Below are 27,858 nucleotides of genomic sequence, written 5' to 3' on the forward strand. Positions count from 1 at the left end.
ATGTAAATTAAGAAATATCAGTCCTCTATCCTATACTACATATAGCCCTGCCTACCTCTCCGAACCTACCTCCTGTGACTACCCCTCAACCACTTTACACTAACCTCATTGGTCTTATTACAAGGTCTTCCCACCTCAAAGCATTTGTAATTACTCTTCTAGACTCACTGTTCTGGGGGTTTGGAAAGCTCTGCCCACACCTTTGCTTGGCAGGCTTTCTCCCTTCATCCAAGATTTGGCTCATCTATCACCTTCTCAGAGAGGCATTTCATGACCATCTTATCCAAAATAATCAGCCTCCTCCTTTATCAGTCATTTTTCATAATTTTTCCTACCTTTTGTTCTTGTTATATATATTTTTTTCCCGGAGCACTTATCACTCTGGAACCTGGTTTTTAAACCAACCTGCTCTGTGGTCCTAGGCTAGTTAGACAACCTTGTCAAACCTCGGTTTCTTTATCTATAAAATGGGAATCATAATAGGGGCCACCTCATTGGGTTATTGTAAGGTTTAAATTAATATAGCAAAATACTTGTAGGAGTGTCTGACTTATAGTATCATCATATAAGAGTTAACTAATATTATTTTTATGGTTTCTCCCTTCCTTGAATGTAAGCTTTGTGAAGTCTGGGCCTTGTTTTTCTTTTTTTCACTGCTGTCAACCAGTACCTAGAATAGTGCTTGGCACATAGTGGGCAATCACATACTTGTTGAATGAATAAATAGACCTCAAGAACAACACAAAGGCAATATCATAGCATTTCATGAAAGTTCTGATGAAAATTTTTCACAATGATTTAATATAAATAGAAATTTGGTCTTATAAACATTCTTGGCAATAGACATATTGCCAAAATTTTTTCATAAGGCAATCAGTACAATAATTTTGAAATCATTGACTGATGTACATCAACCAAATGACTGTGGAGGAAGTCTTTATTTATTTTGGCAAAATAATTTTGAACCCTAAATGTTTGTTTGACACAAAAGTCGTATGTGCCTGTGTTGTAAGCATGCAGAAGTGGACCAACCATAGTTAAGTGACGTTAATGAAAACATATTTCTCTTTCCATTTTCCTCTTTCAGAATGCAAAGCTGACTGTGATACATGTTTCAACAAAAATTTCTGCACAAAGTGTAAAAGTGGATTTTACTTACACCTTGGAAAGTGCCTTGACAATTGCCCAGAAGGGTTGGAAGCCAACAACCATACTATGGAATGCGTCAGTATTGGTGAGGAGGAACTATAAGATTTAGAAGGGATGAGAAACACCTCAAATGATAATGTCAGTCTCCAAGGAAGTGCTTCTTAAAGTCCTATTTCACGAGAACCTGGGGGACTGTCTCTAAGAGACTCCCCCCATCCTTCCATATTAATGGTGTCCCCATAGCTTTACCCAGCATGTAGCACCGTACAATTCAACACCCTGTGGGTGCTCCATGATGTATTAGGGATTGCTTCATGATAACTGCTTCAGCTATTCTGATCACTATAGATTTATCTTGTATCATTATTGAATGAAATTTACTTATATTGGGTTATCAGAGAAGTCACGACGTATTTTTTCTGTTTTTCGGTGCAAAAATGCGTCATGACTTTTCTGACAACCCAATAGTAATTTATATATATTTACATATACATCGATTTGGTCTTGAATTAAATATCTACCTTAGGGTAAGAGTTTCACAAAAGGCCTAGGTCTAATCTCTATCAGTAACCAAAGTTATTTTCCAAGGGGAGAAAAACATTCTCTTGATACATACAGCCCATTAATGCTCAGTAGATGGATCAAAGACCTAGAGAACTGGAACTGATACAGTTAAAAAAAAATCTCACTTTTTTCTTTTACGCTGCTTTGCTGAAATGTCCTGCTTACTCAGGTATTCACAAACAAGGAGAGAATTTTGGACTTACTCAAACTGACAGAGGAGACAGTCCCAGGGTCTGATTAATTGCAGACTGAGTTTCCTGGAGGGGAGTTCCCTCAGACAAGTTGTTTGTCTAAATAACAGATCACTGTCAGGCTATATTTTCCTTCTTTTAAATGCTGTGCAGCTACTACAGCTACAAGTTTGATGAACACTTGGGGAGCAGATGCTAAACCAAATGGGAAAATAATGTACTAAATCTCAAAATCCCCTGGGCAAGAGTGACAAGAACCTTTGATGCTGCACTGATGTTGGCATCTGAGCACAAATGTCCTCCTGATTCAGTACAAGATAGTCTCCAGGACTTCCCTGGGGTCCCCACAGACAGATCCATTAGAATCTAACGTGCCAGAGTAATAACTCTAAAGTGGTGGTGTCACCATTTCAGGTCCACATGGAACATTTATTTCTAAACAAAGCTTTTGGCAGAATGAAATAAATAGGTGATATTTTAAAGAAAATTTCAGAAGCATCTGGATAAAACAATTCTGAAACAATTCATGGTTCATCTTGGTTCAGTCTTTTTTTTCCCCTCTAGTCAATAAAAACACAGAAAAACAGCTCAGAAATAGGTCAAAAAAGTACATGAGAAAGCACTTTAAGTTTGTCTGTTTTGTAGGCACTGAAGGTTGATGATTAGAGGTAAAAAGTTCCAAACAGTGGGAAAAATTAATAATTCTGTGGAATGTTCAAGAACAGAAATTCATAATGAGTTGCAGAGAGTTTGTCATATTCCTCTAACCAGGAAAATGAGCACGTGTTCAGATTTTCTTAGTTGTTGAAGGTAAAGCTTTCAGTCCTTGAAAGGCTATTTTTCTTAAATATATCAATGCTTTCTTATCAGAGGGAAGATTGAACACCTGACACTGTTGGATTAGCCTTTAAAGCTTACTGGCAATTTAGACAAAAGCTATTTCTTAACACAATAAAATTCAAGAGATTATATATTTCAGAATAGGGGCTAACCATCTAAAGACCATTTAGTGAATGTAGCTCGTTGAACAGATATAAATGACCTAGGACACGCTAGTAGTGGAAATCAGCACCTTTGGTCAGGGCTGGCGCTTGTTGCCTGCTCCATATGGGATGTCTCCCATCACATGGTGTCTAGCCTACAAGCCCTCTGCAGGCCATGCCCGTGGACCCACCCCAGAATTTCACAAAAGGTGGTAACCTACTTGGTTATCGTAAAGGACCATTAAAGCCTGTTCTCTTAACAAATATGAAACTAGGACTCAGCTGAATTGATGATCCCAAGGATGCAAGTGAGTTATTGTCAGTGCTATAATTAGTACCTTGACTCTAGCTCTCTGCTGCTCAACAACAGATTGAAGAACGTATCTGTCCCTTTGCTAAAATCTACACTCTATGACTTGTTTCTCATCCAAGATTTTCAATGGAGAGGAAGGGCCATGAACAGAGAAAATACCACCTTGATATAGAGCTGCAGTGAAAAACTTCCAAACATATTCATTTCCCATGGTTTGCGGGTTAAATTAAGCAAAACCATCCACTGAGCCCAATTTTGTAGAGGGACATGTTTCTTCCCCTTCGTGCTCCAGAGATTTGCTTCCTTTCTGCACTGTCATTCGGTCTTGGAGAATTGGCCTTAGTTAAATAGCCAAAAGGGAAGGTACCCAGATCCAAAGAGTGAGTAGTAAGGAGCATGTCCTTTCTGAGTGCTGTGGAACCGTGCAGTTAGTCAACAAGAATGAAAGTGAATGAGGAATGATGTTGTAATGGTGTTGCAAGCACTGGTGAGACATCCAGTTCAACTTTCCTCCCAGCTCAAGAATCCCTGTTACAGTATTCCAGACTGATGATCAACCACAGCATGGCTGCTGCCAGAGGCAGGGAGCTAATTACTTTTTTAGATACTTGCTTCATTCGTGAATAGTTAATTTCCAGTGTTAAGACTGTTCTTATACAGAAGATAGAGTAAATACATAAGTGAGTTTTTTCTTTATTACCTCTTAACCAAATAATGCCCTAGTTCTACAATGTTCGTGCAAAGACCTGAATATAATATGTCACCCTTTTTGTTGTTTTTACATGTTTTCCAGAGTTTTCATTTTTTTCCAGAAATACTTTTTGGACATCAATACTGTAGATCCATTCTATGGTATTTTTCTAGGAAAAATTATCTTTCTTTCAAGGCCTTTTAGTTATATCGTCTTATTAGAGCTTCTTACTGTCTGAACTTATTAGTTTTCAATAGTTTTCCTCCTCCTTCAATGGAATTATCTAAGATTGTTATTAGATTTTATTTTTAGAATCATTCATCATATGACTAAAAACTCACAGCTAACTATGCTGTTAATTTTTAAAAGCTGTTTTTCTGAAGTCTAGGTATACATTTGCCTACACTGCTTTGCTATTGTGAAAAAGTATGAAAGTTCTGGTCACTTCCACATCATATAATTTTTTCTAGTTTACTCCTCTTAGTTCTGGCACTAAGTGAATACTGGACTAAGTGACAGCTCACAGGCCTTGATTTTTATTTTCCTATTGGATTTCTTGGAGGTGTTTTTATTTGTATGTGCTAACGATTCACTGCTTTTTAATGATTAATATCAGTATGGGAGGTATGTCCTTAACTGGCAAGAGAGTATGATATCATTAAGTGAGTTGGCTGCTCTATTCTTTAACCAAAATTATAATGGTATAACTGAGCATGAAAACTATTTTGAAAGTGGTTCAATAAAGTTCATTTAAGTTCATAAAAACTTAAATTCACTTATCTAATCATTTTCATTTAACTCTGTGTTGCATTCAGATACCAGAAAGTGACTAAAAAAGAATATGAAAAATGAATGTATGGCCAATGGGTTTAAATATCTAAAACATTTAGCTTCTATTCCTTGAGGTTGTATGAAATACAGCATTTTGCTCTAAAGTAAGGATTCTTTAAATCAGAAGGTAGCAATAAAGTTTATTGGAACTTGGTTTTTAAGAGTTTTCTACAAGATGTTTCAGTTGTTGTAAGTTAGGAAGTTTGATGGACATTAATATAAGAATAGCACCTTGCAAATAATTACTTTCATTAGAAGTGTAAAAACCTGGCCCTAAAAAGCCATGCTTGATAAGAAAAGATTAATACATACAGGAAAATGAAAAAATCTACACAAGAAGCTTTACAAAAAGTATATCAGTTCATCTTAGCCATCACTCTGTCAAGTTAATTCTAAAAGCAGTTTTTCAGTTGAAATTGACCCAGCATTCACTTAAAATAGTTGCTGCCATGCCTGAACCATCCCCATGAAAAATGACAATATTTAAGTAGATAAAGTACATGAAGTAGAAAAGACAGTGAAACCGAGAACCTGAATTCATTTTTTGCATAACCATTCTCTAGCACAGAAGCTCTCAGTATCTACAAGTCAGTATTACGCGTATTATTAGAAATGCAAATTCTCAGGCTCCGCTCCAGATGACTGAATCAGAAACTCTGGGAGTGAAGTCCAGCATTGTGTGTGTTATCAAGCCCTCCAGGTGATTCTGTTGTATGCCACAATTTGCGATTCAATTCTCTAGCACACGGGTCTGCAAACTGCGGCTCGTGAGCGTCATGCGGCTCTTTGGGTACGTACATGTGGCTCTGAAGTAAAATTGAACATGAAAATAATACTAGCATAGTTTCATTTATAAAATTTTTGAAGGATATCATTCACATAATGGTGATTTCACTTGTTTTATGGCTATCGGATAATTTTTAAATTGTTGTGAGGGACAGGATTGGCTCTTCTGTCTCAAAAGTTTGCCGATCCCTGCTCTAGCACATGATAATGACTCTTCTATCAAGTTACGGTCAAGAGCAATCAGTAATTGTTCCGTGCTCTAGAATTGTAAAGCCATCAGTCCATTGCGAGTAATTATATTAGTGTCTGGTTAACTAAATCTAGAGTGAAAAAAACACCTAACGCAAGAATGACTTTACCTGATACTATGAGCACTAAAAGACTGAAAACATTCTGTGCCAGCCTTCCCATTTCTTTTTGTCTTTTCTGAAGATAAGTCATCTTGCCCAACTTTGTACTGCAGGATTTCTGCTCAGAATTTGGGCAGTTGTTGATGGAAGCTAACCTTTTTGTTTGTTTAATGTTGGTGAACATGCTTGTGAGCCAGCTGAGGCTCTTTCTGCTGTTCTGTTTCAGTGCACTGTGAGGCCAGTGAATGGAGTCCTTGGGGTCCATGCACAAAGAAAGGAAAAACATGTGGCTTCAAAAGAGGGACTGAAACAAGGGTCCGAGAAATAACACAGCATCCATCGGCAAAGGGGAACCTGTGTCCCCCCACCAGTGAGACAAGAAAGTGTACAGTGCAAAGAAAGAAGTGTCAGAAGGGAGAACGAGGTACAATCATACTAACAAAATGCGCTTATTTGAATCTTCATAAATTGATGTGAATTTTACTTTATTTATTAGGGCATATTTAGTATTATCATCTGTATCTAAAAACCTAAAATGTATACCAAACAAAGAATATGTTGGCTGTAAATTATGAATATAGATATGTAATTTGAAAATTAGACCCTGATACCAGAGCTTTAAACCACTATAGATGTGTGCTCATTGAATCCTGATGAAGGAGGCTACATTATAAGCATTCAGGCCTAATTTTTTTTTTGGAGGGGGAAGACGTGCATTATCTTTTCTATCATCCATCTTCAGAGTGCCTAGAAAACTTTTGGGAAGCCTCATAAACACAAGGACTTATACCATGTGGTACCAGACCATGATGAAGAGACACCAGAAATCAACCTACTCCTTTCTTCATTGCCTACAAACCACAGCTGAGCTGTTAGGTTGTAGGGGTTTTTTTTGGGGGGGGGGGTTTAGATTTTTTTATTGGGGAATTAGGGGGATGGGAACAGCGCTGGGGAATTGAGGGAAGGAGAACAGCAAGTTGCTGTCGTTTTGTTCTTCAGTCTAGTTGTGGAGGACGCTGCTTCACTGGCCCAAGTTGGCACCATCATTGCGCTCTTCCCGGGCGAGGCAGATCAGTCGCCGGCTTCTGGACGGCCGCTCACTGCGGCTGCTAGCCGCTCACGCTGGCTGCTGGCTACACACGGTAGCCCATGGCAACCCACGTGCGTTGCCGGCGACTCAAGGCAGCCCAGCTCCAGGTTGAGCTGTTGTTCAGCATCTTAGCTGTAGAGGGCAGTGTCATTGGCCCTCATATGTGGGATCCCAACCGGGGCCCTCTGGCATCCCAAGCCAGTTCTTAACCATCACGCCACTTGGCCAGCCCAGGTTGTAGGTTTTTATAGGTAAACATATCTTAAAAGTAACATAGAATTTTTAACATGCTTAAATGGATACATGTTTTTAATACTGACTTTACAATTGAAGTAAAGAACCCAGGCCATATTTTATAAATAGACTACAAGCATTAATGACATTTTTTACCCCCAATTTTGTTTTCATATTGGACTAACTTTAATATACCACATTATAGAACCTATTAGATCAATATTAGATGACTCTGTCTCAGGGCTTGTTCTGAAGTCTTACGATTGTCAAGGAGAAATATACCATTTAACATGATGTTTTAAGGCAATTAAACTGCCATTTAGAAGTTATTGGCCTTTAAAATTTAATCTTTTCATCTTTCTCACTAATGTCTCCACTGCTACCTGCCTACCGATATGTTATATAGCTTCATATACTACTGGTAATTATTTGGTGAGTCAATAAATGATCTACTCATTTAATTGTATCTGGAAAAGAGTTTGACTGCCTCTGTAGTTGAACTTCCTTTGCTTATTGCATTCATTCATTCATTCATTCATTCATTCAACATCATGTTATTTAATTGTTACTGCATGGCCACACACAGTGCTAAGCTTTGTAGATTCACAATTGTATAGGTACAATTTCTATCCTGAGGATTCACTCAGAGTACAATGGAAGACTGTGATGTTCAAACAGGTAATCACAATACCATGGAGTAAGGAAGAATATATGTGTGTGAACAAAGTTCAATAGGAACACAGAGGATGGTGCTGTGCAAACTTGAATATTGCTCTTACAAGAAAGAACTTGGGTCACCTGTACTTTGCAAAGTGTCTCTCACTATATCAAGTGAACTGGCCATCATCAGAATGTGTAGAGCCTGTGGTTGCCATTAGTAATCAAATAGTCTCAATACAATAAAATTTTTGAAGACATGGAATATTTTAAAGGGAACTTCAAGATTTTGTACATTTGTAAGAGGTTTTGAGTAAAATTAGGTTTAAGGAATAAAAGTTGGCTAGTGAAAAAGGTCTTTCTGGCATTTGTTACCAATTAATTTAAAACATCTTAGATTTGAAAAGTTGGATTTGGAAATCAAATGTTTCATCACTTTACTTGTTGGTAAGCTCCCATACCCATACATATACTTACATTTACTAAATTTTCTGGAAATTTAATGACTTACAGGTGGTCTTTGCTCATAGTAGTCTTTCCACAAATATTCTACATTACTAATCAGTATTCAGTATACTTGGCTTTTAAAATATAAGTGAAGAAAATCTTATCCAACAAAAATTAAATTATGAAACTAATGGCATTTTATTTCTTTTATTTAAGAATGTGGGCTTCTAATATTTTTTGCTAGCACATGACTTAAAAATTAACATTGAAAATGTCAGTTTTAAAACTAGGAATGGATAAGATAAATAATGCCACAAGGTGTTTAAATAGTAACCTGTGACATAAGCTTGCTTAAAAGTTTCTTTCTGGTCTATTTACCTCCAACCCAAAAGGTTATAATGATATTTTATATTTACAAAGAGAACTTTATACAACCATAAAAATGTAGGTGGTTATTCTTTTTTCAAATTTGATAACGCATAGACAATCAAGTAGGAAATATGGATTACATTTAGAATTAAGTTCCAATTTTTATTAATCCTCATTCATTCTTTATTATTATTAGTTTCAGGTGTACAAAACAACATAGTGATTAGACATTTACACACCTCACAATGTGATAACCCCAACAAATCTACTACCCATCTGACATCATACATAGCTATTACAATACCACTGACTATATTCCTTGTGCTGTACTTTACATCCCATGACCAAATTTTTTATTATTATTTTTATTTTTAAAGATTTTATTGGGGACTTGGGAAGGGGAACAGTGTTGGGGAATTGGGGAAGGGGAACAGCCAAGTTGTTGTCCTTCAATCTTAGTTGTGGAGGGCGCAGCTAGCTCAGCTCAGCTCAAGGTGCAGTGTTCAGTCTTAGTTGTGGGTGGGTGTAGCCCACTATCCCATGCGGGAGTCAAACCAGCAGCCTTGTTGTTAGCAGCACGTGCTCTCACCAGCTGAGCCATCCTGCCACCTGTTGGCAGCTCAGTGGCAGCTCAGCCTGCTGCAGCTCACTGGCTGCAAACCGGCAACCCTATTGCTTAGAGCTCATGCTCTTAACCAACTGAGCCTCCCGGCTGGCCCCTCAATTTTTTTAAATTGTAGTTGACATTCAGCATTATTTTATATTAGTTTCAGATGTATAGCATAGTGGTTAGGCATTTATATAATTTATGAAGGGATACCCCCAATAAGTCTAATATCCATCTGACACTGTACATAGTTTTTACAATATTATTGACTATATTCCCCATAGTGTATTGCATATCCCCGTGACTATTTTGTAACTACCAATTTGTACTTCCTAATCCTTTCATCTTTCTCACCCAGCCTCCCAAGACCCCTCCACTCTAGCAATCATCAGTTTGTTCTCTGTAGCTATGAATCTATTTCTGTTTTTATTCATCTTTTTATGTCTGCCAAAAAGTTTTCTCTAATAGAACAAAAATTTAAGATAGAAAGGAAACCATTTCTCCCTCCATTCCTTACTTCTCTAACCTAAGAGTTTTCCTAGCTTCTTTTAATGGTAACATCAAATATCCTACTTGAACATGAAGAAACCAAATACAAAAGTATTTATGACCTCTGGCACTATATATCAAATATCACAGCAAAATAATGTTACCCAGAAAACTCTCATTTAGGCTTTGAGATATTCTCTGTGTGTGTGTGTGTGTGTGTGTGTTTGTGTGTGTGTGTGTGTATAATGCTATATATATATAGTATTACATATGTAGTATTAAACACAATAAAGTGATAAAGATAATTTCTCCTACCACTAGAATAGCTATTTCTTGAGTTGCTCCTAAATGCTTATAGATTCATAAAATAAGATCATCTGAGTGAACTTATGGCTTGTGCATTTCTAGATAAGTAAGCTGAAAGATGAGGGTTTTTAAAAATAAAATTTAGCCTGAAAATCTTGAATTTAACTTTACATCTATCGTCCCTGCCTAAGTGGTTAACAACAGACAAAGGTAGATAAGTCATATCTGGAAAAGGTGTGGAGAATGTATTCAGGACTTTTTCTGCTGTTTCATAATTGCCAGAGGCAAGGTCTCTGGGGAAGAATGATAAGATCCAGAAATTACTTTCCAAAATGTACACAAAGAGGCTGAATAGAAGTAACTAGTTTTTAGTAACAGAGCAAATTATTCTGGTTGTGAGATGCTTTTTAATAATATATACGTATGTTGGAAAAATTGGTTGCTGATTTTACACACACACACACACACACATTTTTCTTTACTAACGTTCTTCTCATACTTAGGGTAGTCAGTGTAAAGAGTCTGTAAAATGTAATTGATATAGCGCCAAATCTGAATTTTTTACCTGATATGCTATTTGTTTACACCACTTAAGTTATTTCTCTTTACCTGACATGCTACCTTTAATAATTGTTAACTTCTCCATCAGTTACTAGCTTTAATGTGAAGTTATTACCGTTGCAATAGTTTCTAGCCTGACCCTCTCTCAATTGAATTATGTATCTAAAATTTCAAAGACATAAAAACATATTTAAGAGATTATAAAGGCTACCATATGTAGTACTCACATATGCATTAAGACAGTATATTGAAATAGATGTAAACAAGGAGAAAATGCACTTGCAATGGTTGTCAATTTATATTTATTGACTCTTGATATACGAGGTGTAACCATCTTAGATAAAGAGGATGAAATAGGACAGGGAAATATGTATGTGTCTGCATTTAATGTAAAAAGGTGGTTTTTGTGTGGAGTGGGGGAAGAGGAAGGAGGTTCACCAAATATGTTGCTCATTCGCTGTCCATTCATTTAATTAAGTGAAGAGAATTACTTACAGATATTGGGTTTTAAGGCCATTCACAAAGAATTAAAGGCATTCTGTTCCTTGGCTAATTGCATGAAGCACATACTAATTAATTACATGCAGCATGATCTAGGAAAGAGAACAGTCACAGAGAAATGGGGTAGGGTCTAATTTCTTGGTGTCAAGAAGAAATAGCATCCCTCCCAGCAGAGAAAGATAAAAGAAATCCATTAAAACGTAAATAAATAAAATGTCTAGAGGTATTTCCAGGGAAGAAACATGTCTGGGAATTACTGCAATATTTGACCACACTGTAGGTTGCCTTGTGTGTCTTCCCAAAACTAAATTTAAAGTAGTAAAAGTCTAGTAAGTAGGTTTTGCATAAAGGAAAAGTGTTATATGTTAACTTCTAAATTGTTATTACTCATACTTTCAAATACCAATATTATAAATATGCATTATGTTTGTCACGAGCTCTATATTTAAAGTTACAGCAAAATCAGTTTTTTAAAAAAAAGAGTCTGCTTGGTTCCTAGGTTTTCTCCTCTGTTTTTAGTTTGCTTCTTAAAATCTTTATAACCACAATTCCACTGATGAATAAATAGTTGAGTTTTCTACAGGAAGGGTTTATATTAAATATTCGTTCAAATTCAAAACAAAACATTTCGCCAATATTTCCTGAACAGTTCTCAAAATCCAAATAGATGGATTCATTAGCTCAAAATTGTAGGATGCCAACTGGCTGAGAGTGTGTAGATGCTGTCCTGTCCCCACCTTCACTCCGTGGAGGAGGACCAGCTGGCCTGCAGACACTCACCCTGTATGAGCACTGAAGCATGGGAGCTTTCTTCTCTCTCCCTCCACCGGACAGGAGACTAGCACTCCGACAGAGGTCAGAGAAAATACAACAAAGTATAGAACTGAGATAATTATGGCATTAGAGACTGTGGTTCTCAGTGGGTATGATTTTGATCATTGGTCCAGGGGACATTTCTGATTATCACAACTTAAGGGAGGAGAATGCTATAGGCATCTAATGGACAGAGACCAGGGAGGATGCTAAATATCCTACAGCTCACAGGCCAGGCCCACACAACACAAATTATCTGCTTATGCCAAGGATGAGACACCCTGCTATAAACTCAACAGTCTCTTAGTTACCCCTTCTTGGAGTCTAGACATTTCCTCCCCAAATGGGTTGGTTGTTCAGATTCTGGGGAGAACGTGTTGCCACCTGGTGCAAAGCTTGGTAACAAGGACAAGATGGTGGCACAGAGGGGAAATTTTGCTCACCAATCAATGTAAAGTAATAATCAATTTTGTTAAAATTAATGTTCTTTTAATTTAAAATATTTCATTACCACACGAAAACATTCAGTTATGCTAAAACCTCCAAGAATGGTAGTTCGTTGCAGTAAATAACACCTTTTGTTCTCAGAGTGACATTTCCCTAATATAATATCCTCTTAAATGCTAAGCCCAATTTTTCATTTAATGTCCTCAATGGAGAAGACTGCCAGTTGTTTAATCACTGTTTACCTTTCTTTTCACCAAGACTAATTATTACAGCTATCTTTGTTTTTTAATACTCTCCTATTATGTTGAACCATATGAAACTGCCATTTGTATAGATCACAAATGGCCAAATATTAGCAGTTGCATATGGTTCAACTTTATACAAAAATCAAAATTTTATCTCTCTAAATTTTATAGGTACCAGGACCAGACCTGGAGTACAGTCATTACTGATCGAAAAGATTACAGTTTATATGCACTACAACCTAATTTAAGTGGTAGGCTTTTCATATTAATACAGGCATACTACTATTTTTGAAGGATGTAGGCACTACTAATCTCTGAAGACCCCCATAAAAAAACATGGTTCGTCTTCCGATCCTTTTTGGTCATGTTTCCTTATGTCCTATTCCCTGACTTTATTTGATTGTAGTTTTTCTCCTTAGCTGGATTACTCAACTCTTACTCCTTTTTGTTTCTTTCCTACAACCACGGTTTAATCCATGAAGCATCAGCTTGCAAACTCAGTAGAAACTCAGTAGAAACTCAGCTTGCAAACTCAGTAGAAACTCAGCTTGCAAACTCAGTAGAAACTCAGTAGAGACTTTATTATCCATATAGCTGAAAGAATGGTACAGCCTCTGCAACCTCTCTTACTGTTTCCTCTGACATTGACTTTACGATGACGGGATCTTGGTGAGGCTTCTCTGTTGCCTAGGTTTGTAGGTTAAAGACCACACCAAGATCCTACCTATATACAGTTTACCTGCCTCTGTAATAACAGAGCAGAAAGATTGCAGCCAGCACCTGGGTAGATGTTGAAAATAACAAATTGACAGTAGCTAGGTTTCTTGCCTTTTAAACATTTTACAATCCCATTGTATGTTCTTAAACTTTTCAACCTTAAAGAAAAAGCTCCACAGAAAATATGAAGCCTTTTATTTCATGCCTTGCAATTCTAGGAACTATACCATGTATTTTTTATAATTCAACCAGCAGTTACCTGTTTAAAATTAATACCAAATTCTCATTACTTCGTTTTTGCAGGTTCTTTATGATTTGAGGGACATTATTCATGCTGGTCAAAATTCATGGTTGGAAATACTGAAGTGCTGCTATAACCCATGAGGCCCCTCCTTGCTATACTGATAGAATAATCATCTTTAGGCTTCTCTGCTGTGTTGATGTGTACCTGGCATCCCTATTCTAAAACCATTTTTATAATAAATTATCCAGACAAATGCCTAAATTTTCTCAGATTTCTTTTTAGTGAAGTTTATAAATCTCTAATGCTTTTCAACCCATTGGTGTGTTGAACATAACACACGTGGATCAGGTTATTGAATAGAGTAGTAGCTATATCATACAGAGCATTTTTCAGCCCCTCAGCAAACAATGATTTTGCCATTGTTTACATCCTGTGCATGAGATTAAAGTTGTTTTAGTTAGCTGTTGTTACATAACAAATAATTCCAAAACATAGAATCCAAAACAACAACAATAATCATAAATGTGAATGAGCAATTTGGACTGAGATCCATTGTGCAATTCCGGCTGGGCTCTCTCATGCAGTTGGCTGGCTGAGCACTGAGGGCATTGTGCTAATTTATCAAGGTAGGTAGGGGTTCTACAAGTTTCAAGAGGGAGAAAAGAAGCAGTTTTCTCTTGAGGCAAGGCTCAGAACTAGCCTTCTCTTAGCCTGTGTCAGTCACAAGGCCAGTTCTATGATTCAAGAGTTGAAGAAATAGGGCACACCTCCTGGTGGGAGGAGCCACAAAGTTACTTTGGAAGAAATAGGTCACACCTCCTGGTGGGAGGAGCCACAAAGTTACTTTGCAAGGTGGCCGTTGATACCCAGAGACCAGAGACGATTAGAGAATTGTAACCATTTTTGGCAATCTACCACAGAGGTCTCTTCTCTTGTTTGCAGTTAGATGAGTAGGACTGCTCATTGTTCAACATTCTCTTACTATCCAAGGTACTGTTTCTTTGTAAAAATACACTCAGTGGTTACACAGGAGATGCTGTGCAAGAGATTATTTCTATTGTACTTTTCAATTTGTAAAGGGCAGAATAGGAAGAATAAATAAAAGGCCAGGCCAAGATAACTTCATACACTTAACAAATATTTATTAAAGCACCAGTTATGTTCTAGACACTCTTACATTCTAAAGGTAGAAAATGAACAAAAGAAACAAACAAAACCCACGAGAGTCCCTGCCACCATGAATCTTGTATTTTAGATGTTAGCATCATTGTTTCTGTCGGTCCTCAAGGTGATGAGCATTGATGATCAGATCACTAGTAACACATACCTGTACAGACAGTTTTTGCCTTTGGGGTTTGCTCCATCAGTAGCTGCAGTCTTCATTAGAGTTTGCTAACACGTTTACAAAGGCATTTCTTTATTCTGGCAAAATGAAATATCTCTGCATACTTTTTGTTTTGGTCTCAAGGTGAATATTGTATTTTTTCTGTGGCCACCATGTTGATCTGCTAATATGTGTTTGCAAGATGGCTAAGTAGGGTTAAAGATACAGCTTGTGGCTGTGGAACAGAGCTGAGTTAACAGGCCCTTTGGAGAAATGACCCCAAGACCTTGGCTTCATTTGCAGCCTGTTCTAGCCAACTGAGATCCCTGCCAATTAGGAGGGTTCCCTAGAGAGAGACTGGGAGAGCATCAGCATAAATTTAAATTTTGGACCCCCAAGTATAGTTTCCAAAAGGGCCTTCTTGTCCTTTGCTAATTACAAAGTAAACATTTCTCCAGCAAAAAGACACTTCCTCCTTTCATGCTCCTGTCCTCTTTCCCACCTCCCTAACACAGTCACTCCTTGAAACTGCTGGTGTTGCTGAAACCTCTTTGGCAGAGGAGAAACCCCACATTTGAAGGCACAAAAGAATTATTCTTTCCATAGATCATTATCTTGTTCAATCCTTTTATCTACTCCAACAACTTCTTCATAGAAGCGTTACAGACTAACTTTGTAGATCGTTTCAGCTTGGCCGAAAGCACTGGATACCTCGTCCTTAGGCCTCCCAAGAGGTGTGACTAAACAAATACAACCAGGTTACAATTAATTCTGTAACATCATTGAAACAGAAACATTTTCAAACTTGTTTGCATTAAAACTCTATCATTTTTAGCATCATGAATGGGAATGCACTACTCAAATTGTTTAATTTGTATGCACTGCTGTCCAAGCAGACCCCAAATCGAGTGAGATATATATTTTTTTACTGATGAACAAATTCAAACATAAAGTTTCTAGCACAGTGTCTCTGGCACCAGTAGACTATTATTATTAACACGGACAAAATGGGTGTAAATGACAAATTCTTCAAAACCTCTTCATTCAGTATGTTTCTGCTGTTTTCCCACATGTATTTCTCTTTCCATTTCATCATTAGTCCAGTCCCTTTTGCTTTTCATTTAAGGCATGCCATTTTCCATGTCCTAAATTGGAAATGCTTTTCTATAATTTTTTTTCTTTCTGTTTCTCCAAAAACATTATTTTTAAATATATGTGATTATTGCTTGAACAGAAAAACAATATATTAATATTTATCCTCCATTGATAGTCTTTTTTCACAAAGCTCACAGTTATCCCCTTTGTGTTCATCAGGACATTTTAGTTGCAAATGACAAATTTCAAATTACCTGAAGCAAAAGGAAAACTATTGGCTTTCAGCAAAGCTTGCTCTAAGTGCTCATATAATATTACTTGGCTCTTTCTCACAATTTCAACTCATCCTACCTCCGTTTCTCATTGTTTGTTGACCTTGTTCTCCCCTGCTGCAGAGAGACTTTCTCTACTCAGGGCTCAGGGAAGGGTGTAAGGGTGGGGAGATGGCAGCCCTACGTCTGTATTCACATTGCTTTCAATCCAAAAGGATAGTTTTCTCTTTCAGTGTCCATTCACTCAATCTCATGAATGGACTCACATTGACCCTGCTTGGGTCACATGGCCAGTCCTTGAACCAATCACTGAGACAGGGAGACTGGAGCGCTGTGATTGGTCCACCTAAGTCTCACGCCCATTGTTGAAGCAAAGGAACATGGGGACCATTTTGAGCGGCAGTTCTATGTGGAAACAGGGATGCTAGCTAGGCTAACAAAAACAACAGATGCAAGTGACCTCCTTCCAAAAAAAAAAAATTCAAAATTTACAAAATCTAGGAGCTTATACTCTTCTGTAGGGGAATCCCAGTCCCATATTATTTGTGGGGAAAAATTAAGTAAGGAAGAGGAACCAAAGTTTTTCTCCATCTATTTTAGACTAGAAACATGTCCAGCATATAATGCTAATAATATTTAAATTTTTTTTTCTGATTCTCTGGTTTGCTAGAAACATTTTTATGTGAGTAAAATGGGTCTGAAATTGAATAGGGAAAGGATCCATTACTCACATGAGTGGTTTCTGGGGTTGATTTGTGCAAGCTTAAGTAAAGCCATGTCCATTTCCATTGCTAGCTGCGGAGTGTTCTGTGTGAAATGTACCAGTGTGGGTAACGACCTTTTGCTTGATTATGCACAAGGCCACTGGAACTTTAAAATTAACTCAAAGCTAATTACTGAACTCCTGTGTTTATACTGTGTATACACTACCGGGTCATAACTCTAGCCTCTGAGAGCCCACGCTGCCATAATTGAGAATTTTGGCTTGTAAATGGTTGTTTTGTTTATTTGTTATTTCTGCTGGAAAAGCCTGCTTTTCCTATTTTTGCAGAGGATCAGATTTAGAAAGCGTTTCTGAACAGAGCCCAATTGCATTTTATATCTCAATGCAAAATATGTCCATTTTAATTGAGATACTCATTTTACTTTTGCATTACATGAAATCTAATGTGTAGAAGCACAGTGCCACTTATTGTTCCCTGTTTTGAAAAACATCACATTTTAGGCAAGGAAAGAAATATCAACACACTAAACTCACACTTGGGAAATGTAAATAATTGCTAATTTCAAAAATAAGATAGAGTTAGAAATGTATGCCTACTTAGGATCAGCAGTTAATATGTAACAAATTGCAGCCTTATTACCCTAATCGACAGAAATAAAACCTGGTTTTCCAGAATGTAATTAGTGGAATGCTAATTAGACAGCTAATAATTTTTATGGAATGTGGATGTATGATCGTGAAATGTCCCTCAGCATATAAAGTATGCACTGTAGACATCTGCTTTCCATGCAGCACCAAAATTATAAAGGAATTTGGTTTTATTTCAAATTTGATTTGTTTCAATAGCTAAGAGACAGTTTACTAAAGTGTTTCATGGGCAGACCTATAGTGGATTCACACTTATTCAGTCTGTCAAATTTTGTTTTAAAATGTGTAGGAGAAGGAGTAGGGAGTTTTTATATTTAATTTCTCTTCCTCAGTCCTTTGGTTTCCTATATCATGTTTTATGCCCTCGGTGCCCCTCCCCCCGCCTCACATCCCGCCTTCTTCTTTCCTCCCTCAGGTTTCCTGCATGCAGGTTTCCTCAATTTTCAAAGAATTATCTGCTCAGAGAATGGTTGTTTCCTTTTCGTGTTCACAGTCTTGAAAATATAATGTTTATTACTTACCGTGTCAGTTTAGTGAAGTAAAAATGTGACTGAACTTGTGGAAGGTAGAACCATCTCGGTTCAACTCTGGATTAGCTGTTAGTTATTTCTTTGTTTAGTTTTCACAAAAGCAATATTTTTAAATATCAATAATAGTATACATGCTGTGATATGTATAGATACCACAGCAGTATCTATACAATATACCATAATGGTATACATGTATAGTAACATTATTTCCTAGTTTTTGCTCTTACTACTATAATAATCATCTCTGTGATGTGAACGAGATGATGGACTCACTTTCGAATACAGGCCCTGGAGCCACAATACCTGTTTACAAATCACAATTGTGCTTTAAACCAGATCTGTGACTTAAGAAAATTACTTCACCTTTGTATACCCTGTTCTCCTCATCTGTAAAATGGGGATGACAACAGTAACACCCTGAGTTATAGCGAGGAATTATGTTGTGAGGGGTTAATGAGTGTATATAAAACTCTTAGATTTATGTCTGACATGTGGCAAGCATTCAATAATTGTGAGATCTAACATAAAATGGAGTCCCAAACATTGGGTGGATGGATGAAAGGATGTACACATTTTAAATAGTAATGTTTTCTGCCAGATTAGTTTTCAAAACGGTTTTAGCAGTTCATGTTTGCAGTGTATCAGAAATGTCTGTTTTCTTATATATTTGCCCAAACTGGATTTTATCCAGTTTTTTAAATTCTTGCCCAATTGTTGGATTAACAATAGTATCCTATTGTTTTATTATTGACATTTTTCTGACTGCTGGTAAGGCTAATCATGTACTTGGATTTCTACAAGATACCTATTTATATGTTTTGCCCATTTTTCTATTGAGTAATTTTGTTTCTGAATCAGTTATAGGAACTCTTTGTATAGGAAGTATATTAACCTTTAGTCATGCGCATAGCAAATATTTTTCTTACTCTGTTATTTATTTGATGATGTTTATAGTGGATTTTCCTATCTTTTAAATAATCACAGCTTTTCCTTTGGGGTTGCTGATTTTTTAAAAACATAATCTTATATGTGTGGGTGTTCACTCAACAAACCTTTATTGAGTAGCACTTGTATGCTAAGCGTAGTGCTAGGTACACCGGTGTGAATGTGTCTGTGTGTACGTGTGATGATCCAGATATATATAAGCTATCTTGCCCTGAATCTCTCAGAAAGTCATTTCTGCCTCTACTGATATAATTAAAAGGAGATGTGTGTTAGGACTAATCTTATTTCTCTTGTATAGTAATAGCAACACATGAAACATCAAAACTGACAGTCAAAAGAGATCATAGAGATGCATAGTTCATTCATCCTTTTTTGGCAATCAATAACACCAACGCCTAAAGAGATTTTCATCTTTGTCCAAGTGACCTTGTCCCAATCCTGATGCATTGCCGTTCCCACTATAGCATGCTGACTTATGCACACAATATTTTCTGTAGTATTGTTTTACTGCTTTCCATTAAGAACCATGTTGATGTTATTAACCCGATTTGTGGAGCTATACAGATATTTAATAACGTATCACTGCACTGATATTACCTACTCTTCCTTTTTTGAATCACTTCTTATCAACCCTATTTTTAAACATCAAAGGGAAAGGGAGCCACCTACAGCAGCTATCCTTAAATGCCGCAATGGAAAAGAGACAGTCTCCATTCAATGAAATAGATCTTTCTTAGTGAATTTCTTCTCACCACCTGGAGAGGTTTAGGGACAGGTATTCTGGAAAGCAGATTTGAGCCTTAGGCTAAGAGAGTTCTACCTGGTAAGGTGGTCTAGGAAGGGGCACACACATACACACACACAAAGTAATGAAGAGGCAAGCAAGAGGTTTCCTATGAGGAGAAAAGCAGCCTTTTCAATGGGCATTTTACTGAGTCTTGCTTTGCTTCTGGTAATATATTGCTGGGCTATCTACAGATGCTTACAAGATGAGAAGATTGGATGAGAGAAGTCATTTTAAAATGGGCTTTAATAACAGAACCCTCTGCTTTATTGAAATCTTATGCAGGGCCCAATATATAAAATAGATAAAAATAGAAGTGCATGTTGTTGGGGAGGATGTGGAGAAATTGGAACCTTTGTGCACTGTTGGTGGGAATGTAAAATGGTAGAGCCAGTATGGAAAACAGCATGGTGGTTCTACAAAAAGTTAAAAATAGAATTACCATATGATCCACCAATTCCACATCTAGTTATATAGCCAAAATAATTGAAAGCAGGGTCACAAAGAGATATGTGTACACCCATGTTCAGAGCAGCATTATTGACAGTAACCAAAAGGCAGAAGCAACCCAAATGTCCATCAACGGCATTTGTTTATCCAGGTGAATGGATAAACAAAATGTGACACACACACACACACACACACACACACACACACACACAAAGGAATAGTATTCAACCTTAAAAAGGATGGAAATTCTGTCACATGCTACAACATGAATAAAACTTGAAAATATGATGCTGAGGTAAGCCAGTTACAAAAAGACAAATACTGTATGATTCCACTTGTATGAGATACCTAGAGTGGTCAAATTCATAGAGAATGATAGTATTATAGACAATTCATAGATTCAAAGTAGAATGATAGTTTCCAGGAACCAGGGGAATGTGGGAATGGAGAATTTTATTTAAAAGGTCCAGAGGTTTAGTTTCACAAGATGAAAAGATTTCTGGAGATGAACGGTGGAGATGTTTTCATCACAGTGTGAATGTGCTTAATTCCACTGATCTGTGCACTTGAACATGGTTAAAATGGTCAGTTTTATGTTGTGTGAATTTTACCATAATTTAAAATAGTTTAAAAACATAGAAGTGCTTGTATTGAAGCAAGGGCTCACCAACCAATAACCCTGTGCTAGAGTGCTCTATCTGAAACCATTAAAGAACATGGTTTATAAAATCTCTTTTATGTTTTCCAATTAGATTCAGGTAAAAGCTGAACTTGAAACTACTATGGACATTTGACTATACTAAAGCACGACATTTTTCCTATGAAAATGTCTTGAATCCCTGAAGGGAAAAATGTATCAGTGTGCACCCCAGGGAATCATACAGAAGTTGTGTCAGATGTCGTAGTGTGTATCATGCTGTTGCTGTAGGATGTTCATGGTGACAGGAACTAAGGAGCTATGAACACTAGCTCTCTTGGAATACATGAACATGCTGGGCTTTGTATTTGTTTGTTTCTTGGTTTTCTCCTCAAACTTGTATTCACTTATACTAATTTATGGAAATGTCAATTCCATGCACATGGCCGTCTAAAGCAACCCTATGGAAGAGGAACTGAAATTGTGTAACATCCCTAACATATGCACTGTACACATAGCCTTTATCTTGTTTAATGTTGAATGCATGGCACCACATCATTTTGAACACCATCTTTGCTTCTTTGTCACCCCTAATCCCCTGGCACGGTACCTTTTTCAGGATTTCGTTCATTCATATCTCCTGTGTTGACTGCCAAATGCATAATCTAAAACACTAGGTTGCAAACCAGCCTTAAGTTGGCTAGGAGCTTTGGAGAACTCCTCTGAATACTTTTTATATAAACTCTAAGGAGGTCAGATTTAGAAAAATCTCAGCTGCTGTACTTGGATCCCATGGGCCACTGACCATTTATAATTAATATTAATAAATGGCAGATGACAGATGTTTATTGCTTAACTAAAAATGTGTGTGCAATACTAAATTTAAAAAAAAAAGTTCATTTAAGACCCAAAGGACTTGAATCTATGTATTTGGAATAATGAAAAGAATAAAACTACCAACATGTGATCCAGAATTTTCTAACTGCAAATACCCACAGCTTCATAGGAAACATAAAAGTATTTTTAATCCATCATATTAAAAATTGGATTGCTATGAAACTCTATCCCTTTAAACTAAAATGCCTGTTTCACAAGCCTATATTTCTCTAGAAAGGAGGTTTATGAATCATTAATGTGCCATAAACTATTGGTCTCACAGTCTGAAACCAAATTGTTTAACATGTACAGCTTTTATAATCAGAAAATTTTTAAAAATAATATTCAAATTCTGAGTTGATTTAAATCCTAATATTCTATGGATTTCCACCAAATAATATAACTGGAAGGGAATTTATTCACCTCTGCATACTAAGGAATTAGGACACCGTAGTTTAGTTACCTAGTTATATTATTCTGGGAAGCTGATAAGATGATTAAAATAGAGATGAGTCTTCTAGTTATTGAAGAAGTAAAAATGGTTTCCCAAGGGCATTACAGTGGACTTCAAATCATCTTACAAACAGCCAAGAGACAGGAAAATAATTGCTCGGGTTGTATGTCCTTACTGAAACGCCATAACCATGTCCATTGACATAGATTCTTTCCAATTGGGCTGTGATTTAATAATATGATTTGTCTAAAGCTTAACAATTTGCATATTTATCTCATGTGGCCCTTTAAACATTCTGGGCATCTTCACATTGTTGTTATCAACTCCATTTTAAAAATGAGGAAATTGAGGCATTGAGTGTGAACAGTTGATTTAAATCACACAAATAAATAGCAGACACAGAACTCAAAATTCCTCCTAGATACCTGACTCCAAGTCCAATGAGATTTCAAATAACTAAGGCTGAAAAAAGTTTATAACTACCTTAGGAGTGTTAACTAGTAAATAAGTGAATCAGGACTAGAACCTGGGTCTTTTGTCTATTAATCCAACCTTCTTTCCATGCTTTCTCTTTTAGCACGTCTGTCACATGTTTAAGATGTCCATTTATTTCTATCTGTCTGACCTTTTCTAATGATACCCACCACACATGTGGTTGGCATTAGCCATCATTTCTTATTATTGTCATTGTTGTTGCTGATAAAACTGAGAATGTTCTATTTCTACCACCAAATCAGTTAAGTCTTTCTTTCTGTTTTACAACCATTCTGTTGTTCAAAGAACAAACTTGAACTTATGAACAAATTGGCCAATGATTCCCCTTTCGCCTCAAATCACAGGGATGTTTCAAAGCCAAATGGTTTTCACAAATTGCCAACATCGTATTCAAATGCAGTAAATGGTTATGTTAGCGGCATCATTCTGTCTAAACAAACGCACGGTCAGTCAATAGAGTCAGTGACCTCCAGGCTCTAAGTGCTTTATGTAATTTTCACAGGGTTGTGTTTAAATATGGATCCTAATAAATATCCTTGTTTGGCTTTTTAAAAGGTCATGAAAACTAATACCCCACCCAACTACTATAAAATAACATTGAAGACATAAAATGGAATTCACTAAAAAAAAAAAAACGTCTTTCAAAGGTTCAAAATTTCCACTCAATTTATGTCGTATTGTATATATGGTCTCCTAAGTGTCATGTGAGTCAGTGGATATGCCAGACATGGAGCAAATTTCCGTCCCCAGGAGGTTTCCCAGCCTGAAGCAAGCTGTAAGTGGATAGAGTTCCAAGAGAGAACACAATGTGCATGTGTGAATACAGCAGATGCAGCATGGCTTTTGGTTTGTTCTTTGGGAACTCACGACTGTATGGAAAAATCACATGCTGCTCTCAATTGCTGTAGACATCTGCTAAAGGCACGGGAGATTGAAGCTAAGGCAATAGTGCAAGATTCCTCCTAGAATATAGTAGCTTAACTTTAGAAACAAGGGAAACTGTTAACAGAAGAAGAGTTTTAGGCTAACATTATAAATGCATAGCAGGCTCATCCAAGTTGGCAAATAGAGGGCAAGAAGCTACTTGTTTGCAAAACGATGGAAGCATTGGTTTCCTGCAGTAGTAGAATGATTAGATACCTATTCACAGCCGTTAGTTTTGGGCTGTCAAAGACCAGCCTATTTTAATGGTGTGTGTGTGTATGTGTGTGTATGTGTATGTGTGTGATACCTTGCTCTTAGCAAAGGCTTAAAAATTTAAAGAGGCTTTTAAATATTTTTTCAGACATGAAATTGAGCTCACAAAATAAGCTTAATGGCAAGTTACTCAGAAACACATGGACATATTTCCTTTAAATTATATACAGATTTTTAGAATTAAGATGTGGTTAAACCTACTCGCAGTCTATTAGCCTACTAACCTTCTAAAGCACTTGAAACATAATTAATTTTTTTTTCCAAATTCAAGGATGTTCTAATGGAAATAACAAATTAGTGGTTGTCATTTTGGCATTGCCTGTGTGTTTTTACAAACACTTTATTTAGCCTCGTTTTGGAATAGTGGATATGCTGCCATCAGGAAAAGACCAAGAGGTGTGAAGATAAAAAAAAGAAATATGGGATGTTAAAAAATCAGGGTAATAGATACACTATGAAATTGCTATCCTGGATTTTACTTTGCTGCTGTTGTCTTATGGGAAGATTAGAACCACAGCTTTTCAAGTTGACCTCACTGCCACCATATTCTCTAGGTCCACTAGAATGGAACTAGACTTACTACATTTTCATCAAAGATTAAGTATGTGTATGTTACACCGTAATTAAAAATAATACATATGGAGTCAGAGAACTGGAAACACAGCCACGAACACATTTTTTTAAACAAATTTTATTTTATGATCTATTTGCATTCATTCTCAGCTATACAGTCGATTTCCATTTGAAGTACTCAGTAAAATTTTCCTAAGCCAGTTTTGCAGGGTGTCTGGGAGAAATATTGTTTAGATTTATGGAAAAGCTTTCTACCCTTGGGCAGCTTTATCTTAACTCTTTAAACTAGCTATGGAATTGTAGAAGTGAGGAACTCTTAAATGTCTTTCATTTGTATCCCTGACTTTAGACACAAATGCATGAAAATTGATTCAATTTTAAACTTTCTAAGTAATAGATTTTATAGCACACTTTAATACGAAAAGAAGTGATTTCTACAGCTTACTGAAAACACTCAATGCTCATCTCATTGTTTTCATTGCATTCTGTAATTCATTTGTCCTCTAACATATGCATTTTCCCAGTACAGAATTATTTATTGATTTGTAGTTTTATCCCTATATTTCACCCTCAGTGTCTCTTATCATTTGTTTTGTTTATTTGTCTAACTTTGAAAATAGAGTTCCTGTATGAAGATAAAGTCCCAAAGCACAGTATTTAGTTTTTGTTGGGGTGGGGCTGGGGGAATGTATCTTGCTAAATATTGAAAACACAGAAAATCCAAAGAAGTCAGAGCTTTGCTAATGTAAATTACGGAATATGTTTGAAAGGCATGTGATTGCGTTACTTTCTTCAATTGCATGTGGACAATCTATTGCTGTCAAGTGGATTTTGGTTAGGTGACTGCTTCAGTTATCAAATAATATTGCCTGGTAACATTGATTTTTTTTTCCATAAGTGATATAAAGTGCTGGAAAACTTTATACTTTTTCATAATTTAAGTACTTCTAAAAACAACTGTTTGTTTCAATATCAACTTACTTAATTCCTTTTCTCCCTGATAATATTGCAAACATCAATTTTAGCACTTATAGCACCTTCTGAATCACAGATTCCAAATTCATGGATTTATAGCAGATTGATTGATTGATTGATTGATTGATTGATTTTTTATTACTCAGCCTGATTTCTGCATCTCAATGCTGGTCTCAGTCTAAAAACTAGTAAGAATAGATCTAGTATCAAGCCTATTACTAAAGACTGGATCCTTTAAGACTGGTTCACCAAATATTCTAATACTGGTGAGTAAGGACATATTATATTGAATAAGGGTATTGTTAGCCATATTCTAAGATTCATCTTAAATTGTTTTATTATAAGCATTTTATATTTATCATCAAACAATCACTATTATTTTAAAACACTTATAAAGTGGCCATCTGAAAATGATATGCTGTTGGATGCTTTGTAATGTTAAGCAGATGCAGACATAAAGACAAAAGCAAATTCCAGAGTATCTTTGCAGCCATTCAACCACCATAAAAAGAGGTTTGTGACCCCAATGTTACCTTAACATTGTCTTCAGCATTTCATATTTAATTATAGTAGATTACTCACCAATATAATAAATATAGATTTATGAGATGCTTTAATGTTCTTAAAACAAATGAAAACCACCCAAGAGGAGCCTCACCAACCCTGAGGTTGTCCAGATTGTATTGGCTAAGATTAAGTGGAAGATCATTCATCTCCAAGGGTCATGCAATTAATCTCAGAGTGGGAGTTAAAGCAATGACTAAGCAGAAAAGGGAGCTGACGTACAAGCCTGTAACAAAGGGGCTGGAGCTCCAATGTCAACGAACTTGTTATTTCTCTCTCTCTCTCTCTCTCTCTCTCTCTCTCTCTCTCTCTCTCTCTCTCTTTTGTGAATAGACCTAAAATACTTATTCCTCACTATCAGCTTCTTTGGGTCCTAAAATCCCATTTGTTTGGTCACTTTCATGACAATTGTTGATATGGTCCAACAGATGAAAAACATAAGCTGTTAAAAGAGCACAATGTGTTTTAATGTCTAGGGGAGGGAAAGGCACTTTATATTAGAAGTCACCAGAAAGTAATTTTAGATGAATTTATCATAATCCAGAGTTTAAACAATGAAAACACTCAAGACACAGTTTAAAGAAGAAATAGTCTACTTCAGGGAAGAAATAGTCTACTTTATTTAATAAGATATTTATTAAATCTTAAATAAAAGTCAAAGCCCATCTTCATTTAGCTCAGGTGACAGCTCTTGAAAAAAAATCAGTTCCTCATGGCTGAATTAGTATACTCTTGATAATCCCTATGATTCCTTGTGGCAGTAATTTTTTTTTTCTTTCAAAAAACATTACCTGTTTCCCCCTTTCCTCCACTATACTAAGATCCTCAAACCTTACATTTTAAGCCAAGACTTCTTTTGAACTTGGTCCTTCCTTAATGGTAGTGCCAATCTCTAACTGGGAGACTTCTCATACAAGGTTAGGCTGCCTTTGGGGTTTTTAACGTGATGTGCCACGGCTGATGGCTTATGAAAGTGACTGCTCAGTCTATTGCTCACGTCAGTGTTCCCACTGGATATTTTTCTCATTCTTTGGGAATTTAAAAGAATAACAACTCACCCACAAATCATTAAAAACTATAATGTTACCCAATTCTTGGGAATAAACCAATGTGCCTACAATCTGCTTAAATGTGACAGATGTGAATTCCCAGGCTTTCAAACTACCACATTTGTATCAAATGCTCACCCATGACAACTCTACATCTCAGCTGTAGAGAAGACGCACATTCACCAGGTAGCTGCCCACTGTGAGGATCTGTCCCCTTAAGCCCAGCTCCTCAGGCAGCAGGCAGGAGCTGCGTCTGCCAGTGATGTAGTAGATAGCACCCTGTCACAAAGAGGATATGCGTGCGAGTGTAATCTGAAATCCATCTGAGGTCGGGGCCAAATATTCCATGCCAGTAATAGGTGCTGGTCATCAGAACTTCACTCTGTTCTATCAGAAGTGTGATAAGGTGTGAACGTGCTATGTCACAAGCTAGAGGAACGAATAACCAGAGCTGGGTGAAAAACTAAAGTGGTGAAATAAAAACTGCAGTTTTTAAAAAATGGAAGCTGAAAAGATATTCATTTACGTTTCTTCTCTTTATAAGTTTAATAAAATAGATGAAAGACAAAGGGAGAAAGGACTTACAAGAAGCCAAAATTTTTACAAATGTGTTTGTTTTTCCTCAAAAGTCAATTGTAAGTGTTGTCCAGAGAAGGGAGTCAGAGAGCGCCAAATAGTGGT

General features: G+C 36.6%; 1 protein-coding gene across 1 annotated transcript in view; it reads left to right on the forward strand.

The window, feature by feature from the left end:
- Positions 1–27,858, forward strand: part of RSPO3 (R-spondin 3) — a 78,719-nt gene that overhangs the window by 31,191 nt on the left and 19,670 nt on the right. Inside the window, exons 3-4 of the mRNA XM_019661215.1 lie at positions 1,088–1,234; positions 6,085–6,282. Coding sequence (XP_019516760.1) covers positions 1,088–1,234; positions 6,085–6,282 — 345 coding nt within the window. The remainder of the gene's footprint in view (positions 1–1,087; positions 1,235–6,084; positions 6,283–27,858) is intronic.

The sequence above is a fragment of the Hipposideros armiger genome, unplaced genomic scaffold (genome assembly GCF_001890085.2).
Source record: "Hipposideros armiger isolate ML-2016 unplaced genomic scaffold, ASM189008v1 scaffold_340, whole genome shotgun sequence".
Taxonomy (NCBI): Eukaryota; Metazoa; Chordata; class Mammalia; order Chiroptera; family Hipposideridae; genus Hipposideros; species Hipposideros armiger.